The 7,424-nt window shown below is 53.4% G+C and overlaps 1 protein-coding gene across 16 annotated transcripts in view; it reads right to left on the bottom strand.

Moving 5' to 3' along the window:
* Positions 1 to 6,713, bottom strand: part of RAB3IL1 (RAB3A interacting protein like 1) — a 69,644-nt gene extending 62,931 nt beyond the window's left edge. For 3 of the 16 annotated variants that reach the window (XM_043550206.1, XM_043550205.1, XM_043550204.1), the window contains exon 1: positions 6,296 to 6,709. In XM_043550206.1, the coding sequence (XP_043406141.1) occupies positions 6,296 to 6,456 (161 nt within the window). In that variant the 5' untranslated portion in view covers positions 6,457 to 6,709. Of the gene's footprint in view, positions 1 to 1,313; positions 1,513 to 6,295 lie in introns of those variants that run through there. The other 13 variants (XR_006291952.1, XR_006291951.1, XR_006291953.1 and 10 more) reach the window with 10 other exon arrangements.
* Between the last annotated feature and the right edge of the window lie 711 nt (positions 6,714 to 7,424).

Consider the following 7,424-nt stretch of genomic DNA (forward strand, 5'->3'; position numbering starts at 1 on the left):
CACACTGGTAGCTTTCCCCTGCTTCGTGGATTTTGCCTTGCCCCTTTCCCAGCCTCTCACGCAGACACATCACTGTGCAGCTAAAGAGCAGTTTCTGAGGGAGAAAATAATCTCTAGTGAATAAACACGGTTTCCACGTGGAAGAAGAAGAAACTACAGAGGGCATATCTCTCTCCGTGCTGCCTGCACAACTCATTTTGACACGCTGGCTGCTCCTTGGGGCCCAGGGCACAGTCGAAGGTAGCAGTGACCTCAGAAGAATGCAGCCTCCTGGATTTGAGGTTCTAGAAACTTTATGAACACTGCAGAAACTAAGGTCAGGTCACCCCCTGCTCCTCCTCTGCTGTTCTAACATGCTCCCTACTTTGGGTCTGAACAGATCTAAACCTTTACAGACTCCAAGGGAAACAGACCCCCTTCCCACACAATCAAAGGTCTCTGCCATCCATCCATCTCTCTTTGCACACGCACACAGACAGGGGATGGGATAGATAACACAGGAAAGCGGGTCCCTGGGATCACAGTCCCAGGGACAAGAAGTTGGGGGGAGTAAGAAGCCTTCTTCCTTCCTTCCCTAAAGGCAGGCTGTCCCCAGAAGGGATCGCACAACCCCACAGCGCTCCCATTCAAGCACTGACAGAGCCATAACCAGCTGCTCCGGAACAGACCCTGAGCATTCGTTCAGCACCAACATCCAAACTCTGAGCCAAAGGACCAGCGCTAGTGACGCAGAGCCAGGCACCCAACGACCCCATCGGGGTGTTTCTCCCCCGCACCTGCCCAGGGCCGTTCGCTCGTCCTCAGAGACTTTCCGCTCCTCCTTTTCAGACCTTTTGCAAGTTTCACTCCTTCCCACCGGCTAGGAAGGAAAGGTGACCGCTGAGCGCTCCACTCCCCCAGCCTGGGGCCCCCACAGCAGAGCGCCCTTTGGAGCAGGGCTGGGGCGCTGGAACAATTTGCACATTGGGGGTGCGGAGAGCCATTGAACCAAACTGTAAACCCTGCATGGGATGGAAACCGCTTCCAGCCAGGGGGTGCGGCAGCACCTCCAGATCCAGCACGTATGAGCAGGGACCAGGAGCACCCAGGGGTGCACGCCCCAGAGAGAGCCGCAGGGGGAGCAGGAGGCCACCACAGGCTCAGGGAGAGGCATCCCCGGTGCGGGTCCCACTGCGGCCAGAGGGGACAAGCCGCACCCCGGACGCGCTCGGGGGAGGGGGGCTCCGTTCCCCCGCTCCCCTCCCGAAAAAGAGGGGGCCGGGGCGCGGGAAAGTTTTGTAGGCGGGGAGGGAGGCAGCCGGCTCCAGACCTACCCGCTCCACATGCTGGCTCCGGCCCCTGCCCCGCGCCGCCCGCGGCCCCTCACGCCGGGCGCGCTGCTGCAGCCATCCCTGCGCCGGGCTGGGGGCCAGCGGCGACGGCCCGGCCCCGCGCTGCAGCCGGGCGCTGCGGCAATCCCGGGAACCCCAGCCCGCCGCGCGCCGCCGCTCCAGCCTGGCTCCGCCGCCGGGGGGTGGCGGGGAGGGGATTGGAGGTCACATGACCTCTGGGCGGCTCCAATTGCAGCGTGCACGTCCCCCTCCCCGAGCCTCACGTGACTGAGAATTCAGCCGCGAGCCCGGGGCTCTCCCCCAGGCTCGCCTGTCATCCGCGCGCCGGGCATCCTGCAGCTCCGCTGCACAGACACTGACGGTGCATTCAGCGCAGCCTCCCCCCCCCACACACACACACACGCTGCATCGCAGGGACCCCCAGTCTCAAAAATCACTGCAACAGTCGTGCCTGGAGACTGAGATCTGCCCGTGGAAGATGGAGGAGAAAGATCCCTGCCCCCCAATTGTATGGGCTGGCTTCAAAATTCAGCAGGAAGCGTCTCTGCTCTCCCTTCCTTGCACCCAGCACAGACGCTGACAGCGCACGTTGTTTCCTCGGGCTCCCTGGAGAGAAGGATGCTAATGAGGAGGATCAATGGGGAGGCCTGGCTGACAGCATCCTGGGCATTTTGAGTTCATCCAGAGGTGCTGGGGGTGCTACCGCACCCCCTGGCTTGAAGCGGTTTCCGTCCTACACAGGGTTTACAGTTTGGTTCAATGGCTCTCAGCACCCCCGCTATACAAATTGCTCCAGCACCCCTGGCTTCATCTGTGTGCTCTGGGGTAAACCATGAGACTGAATAATGCTGATGCGTTGTTCAGGCAAATGCAAATGGCAGGCATTAAAGCAGAATTGTGTGGGTCTTTCCCCCCCACCGCAGTTTAGGACTCAGTTCTGTGGCTAATCTGTGCATGACACCTCCATTGACCTCCATGTATTATGCAAGGAAAGCATCTGCCCATAACTGCAGGATGATAATTACATTATAGAGTTACTGTATTTCTTAATATCTCAGGTTTCTCTACACCCATTGTAAGGGCCGAATTGGACAGTTTAGTAGCCCAAGAATCTAGTTTACACTTTCCAGACCTAGAGATATGACCCCCCGAAGGGTCAGTCCAGCTCCTCCTCCCTGAGCTGAATTCCATTGAGTTTAGTGTCTTTAAGAGGAAACTTTAAAAACCAAGAGCTTGTCTGGGTTGGATGGACAGTCAAAGCCCTGTGGTGTAGCTGATTCCCCTTACAGGCCAACAGCAGACTTTGTACTCAGGGTCCTTCAGCACTAAAAGCATGAGCGAATGCTTGAGCAAAAGGACTATTAGGCAGGCGGGCAGGCAGTCTCTCTGTCTGGCTGTGGTACTTATATGACCCCCAACACCGTAGCAAAGGAGCACCTCACCATCTTTAATATATTTATCCTCACAACACCACTGTGAGTTAGTGTAGTGTTGTTATCACCATCGTACAGATGGGGAACTGAAGTACAGAGGCTATGTCTACATGGCAAAACAAAACAGCAATCGAGACTCTCAGACTTGGGCTCACACTACTGGAGCTAAAATAGCTGTGTGGCCATTCCAGCTGGGAAACCCACCCCTCCCCACCCGGGCCTTAGAGTCCAGGCCCAAGCGTCTACACCAGGGGTTCTCAAACTGGGGGTCGGGACCCCTCAGGGGGTCACGAGGTTATTACACGAGGGGTCGCGAGCTGTCAGCCTCCACCCCAAACCCCGCTTTGCCTCCAGCATTTATAATGGTGTTAAATACGTAAAAAAGTGTTTTTAATTTATAAAGGGGGTTGCACACAGAGGCTTGCTCTGTGAAAGGCGTCACCAGTACAAAAGTTTGAGAACCACTGGTCTACATGGCTGTTTTTAGCACCGTCGCGCAAGCTTTGTGAGCTCAAGTCTGCAGACCCAGGCTCTGAGACTCACTGCCAGAGGTGGTTTTGTTTTGTTTTGTTTTGTTTGGGGGGGGGGGGGAGGGTTGTGCCACATACAGATCCTCAGAAAGACTATGTGACTTGCCCAAGCTCATACAGGATGCCTGTGGCACAGCAGAAATTGATTCCAGCTCTCCCACAGCCCAGGATAATGCTCCAACCATTAGGCCATCCTTCCTCCCAGTGGCTGGTGATTATGTACTGTAGCTCACTCAGGGAGGGAGATGTAACACACAGATCAGTAGGTGATACTGGCACTGTTGTAAGCAGGAGGTAGGTGATTCATGTCCTTGATCAAATTTCCCACTATTGTTGCACTGGGTGCTACCCTCCCATCCCAGTGGGGACTGAAACATTTCTGCTTGCCTAAAGGCCTGTTCCTGCAGTCCTCACTTAGGCAGAATTACCATGCACCCTATGACATGGTAAGGTGAAGAGGGAATCAGGGTTTATGTTTATGCCACTATAAGTGGGTCGGCTCCTACAAGCCTGTGAAGCCAGTATTTGTATTTAAAGTCTGGAAGATAATTTAAATTTTGTTTAAATTAAGTTGTTGCCTAGGTACTACAAGCAACATCACTGTATATATACACATTATAAAGTGTATTACAACCAAATTCGGGGCCCCATTGTGCTACGCACTGTACAAACACATAGCAAAAGGCAAGCCCTACTACAAAAAGCTTGCAATTGGAATAGACAAGACACACAGGCAGAGCTATCATCCTCATTTTACAGATGGAAAACTGAGGCACAGACAGATTAAGTGTTTTGCCCGAGGTCACACAGGGTCTGTGGCAGAGCCCGGCACTTAATCCAGATCTCCTGAATCCCAGTATAGTGCATTAACCACAACTCCATCATCACTCAAACACCCAAGATAGGTTAGTTAGCTCTGTAGAAACAGATCTGTCCTAAGCTGGAGAAGAGGGCATTGGTTGCCCAGGGGAAGGGGTGCAATGTTGTCAACTCTTGCAATTTTATCATGAGTCTTGCAATATGTGGTGTTTTTCCTAAAGCTCCAGCTGCTGGAATCAAGAGATTTCCATGAGACTCTTGGCTCTCATTTAAAATAATGAGTAAATTCCTAGCCCTGAAACAAAAAAAACTCTTGAAAAGGAAAAGTGAGTGTACCCTATAGGCTCAGAAGACAAGTAGACACCCCCCCCACACACACGTTTATTATTGTTTTTTAAAAAGAGTGTTTTTAAACCAATCTCCTGATTTTTGGGGTCCTGGCTCGTGATGTCTGAATGTTTGGGGTTGCCATTACTAGGACTAATGAAAGAACAGTGCCTTCTCCTATAGCCAAGATCTGCAGAAGTTCAGATGGTTCCTGTTCTGCCATGGAAGCAGTTTTGCAAGAGTGGACCCCGCTGCTGGTGAAGGGGCCTAGAGATTAAAATAGCATATGGCTGGGAATTTAAATTGGCACCAGCAAGTGCAACCTCGCCCCTTCTCCCCGCCACACGAACACATCACTCCAGCTGGTATCCCCTCCGCCGCCTGCTGAAACAGCTTTCTGATCACAGTGGGAAGTGTGGAATTTAAAGATGTAATAATGTACAGGGATTGGAGAAAAACAGCCAGTGACAGCTGGGTACCAGTATCAACTGGGTGGGTCAGAAACGCTAATATAAATTACGCCATGATTTTAAAACCTGTGTGCATTCTGAGGTTACAAAAACCTTTGCTGAGCTAAGTAAGAATTGTTATTGAGCACAACGCCGGTAAGAGGTGGAAAAGTGGTGCAGAAAATATGATGCTTGTATTCTTATTGCAAGGACAGGTCTGCCTAGGAGAGGGAGAGTCCCAAATGCAGAACTACCTCATGAGAGCGCCAATGGAATGCACTGCTGTTGATGTGCTTGGGCCTCTGCTGGAGACCATGGCCCCAGTTATCAGCTAGTCCATCCTTGTGCCCAGTACATTAACAAGGAAGGTAGGGGGGGAAAGTACCCTTGTGCTCCCTGTATTCTGGGCCACTGCGGGACCAGTGCAGCCCCTGGTGTCAATCAGAGCAGCCACAAGGCTGCTCTAATTTATGTTCTGTCTCCCAAGGTCCCCTACAGGCCATAGGAAACAGAGAACATGCTGCAGTGCTTTCAGACTACCCCTTCGCTTCCCAAGGGTAGTGCATTTTGGCCACCTCTTCCCTCCCACTGTTTTACCTGCTCTTAGTTCCTGTCCCATCTCACCCCAGCATGCCCTTGGGAACCCTCACAGTTCTGCACCAATAGAAGAATCCCCTTACACAGGGGATATTCCCTAGGGGCTGTCTCCCCCAGCCTTTCCCCCCACAAAGCAGCACAAAAGGACCATAGGAGAATCAGCCCCACAGTCCAGCAGCTAATAGCTATGGTATTTGCTGAGGACTAATCTAGAATGTGGCCTGCAATTCACCAAATAAAAGAAGAGTCTAACAGAAGTTCTAGAAAATTAGTTCAGTACTAGAGGTGGGTCTCCAGGGAGTTACACACGGATCAGGGGAGAAACTCTGGATCCAAAGGTGTGACAGGATGGCAAGACAGTCAGACGAGCCCTGTAGAATATCACCAAAGGTAGCCCAGCATAGCCCATTCCTTTAGGAGGCCTCTAGACCAGAAAGGAAGAAGAGTATGAAGCATCCCCCAGCACTCCCCACATTTGGACACGAGCTGAAGACCTCCCCAAACTCTTGTATGGTGTAAGAGAGGAGGGACAATGGGATCTGGATCAACTGGACTATGGGAAAATACTACAGGTGAAAACAGGCAGACTATTAATGCATGGGCTGTCCTTTGCTACCGCCCTCGTACTCTGCCCCTGCTCCCCATAGCCTATGCCCACTGTCAGCCCCCCTCGAATGCCCTTTCAGCCTGCCCTCAGGTAAGGCCAAGGCACCTAGCCACGGTCAGCTCCACCACCTCCCTCAGACCTGCCGAGTCCCCTCAGAGTTGGCTCATTACCAGCCTCTTCTCCCTTCACCGTTGCTGCCTACCTCTCCACTGCCGTGGGCTCCCCTTGGCCCCATGGCTCACCCGCGGGGCATTCAGATGTGAGGGCAGCAGCTCTCCAGGTCTCAGCAGCCCCAGCCCCTGTCTCACTCCTGGACGGGTAGCCGAAGGCAGACGGACTGTACACAGTGGTCCCTGCGTCCATTGCCAACTGCAGCTGATGATGGCGAGCGGGGTGTGAGGGGGGCGATCATGCGGCGAAGCCCCTCACAGGAGTCCATGTCATCCACACGGGAGGGGAGAGGGTGTTGCTCAGTGGGCAGCCCTGGGCCGCTGCATGTTCAGGATCCATTCAGGCCAAGGTCTGGGAGCAGACAGCAGGGCATCACTACGGGCATCGTCAACAGTGGCCTGGAAGCCCCCAGCTCTGCCTGTCTCCCCAGCCTAGCAGCAACAGCGAGGGCCACTGTGGCTCTAACCTTTGCTACGTCCAAGAAGCAGCTGGGAGGAGGGGAAAGTATCTTCAGCTCAGCCAGGCAGCCCTTAAACTTACAACTCCATGTAATAATTAACTCCCAGGGGCTGGCTGTCAGAATGAAGGGTCCTGGGACTTGGAAGGGAAAATGCTTCTAGCAAACTGGCAAAGACAAGAAGAAAGACACTTGAGGGGGGAAGGAGCATTAGAACAGAACGGGTTCAGAAACACCTCGCTGTGTGTTCTGCCTCCACACAGCCGCTGGTGCTGTCACGGTGCCCCCCAGCTTCCAAGGACGGGCAGCTCCGGATAGAAGCAACAGGACAAACGCTGGAGCCCTAAGCACCCAAACAAGCTGGAGCGAGAGGGTGGGGAACAGCGAGGAATGTACAGCAGAGAGCAAAGATCAACAGAAAGGCAGGCACAACTGAGAATGCCGTGAGGTGCCTGCCTTTCTGGATCTTTAGACTCCTAAATACCTTTGAAAATCTAGCCCTACTTCCTCAGCCACTACCCAGGAGCAGCTCCCACTGAGCCTATGGCCCATCTGCAGCGGCTGGGGAATCAGGCCCTTGTTTTGTATTTTATCCTTCCGCTAACACTGCACAGCACCTCTTTGTCCAATTCACTGCAGCCCAACCCTGCCTTGATGCTTCCAATTATTTCCCCACTAAAACACTCATGCAGACGCTCCTGGG

The sequence above is a fragment of the Chelonia mydas genome, chromosome 6, assembly GCF_015237465.2.
Source record: "Chelonia mydas isolate rCheMyd1 chromosome 6, rCheMyd1.pri.v2, whole genome shotgun sequence".
Taxonomy (NCBI): Eukaryota; Metazoa; Chordata; order Testudines; family Cheloniidae; genus Chelonia; species Chelonia mydas.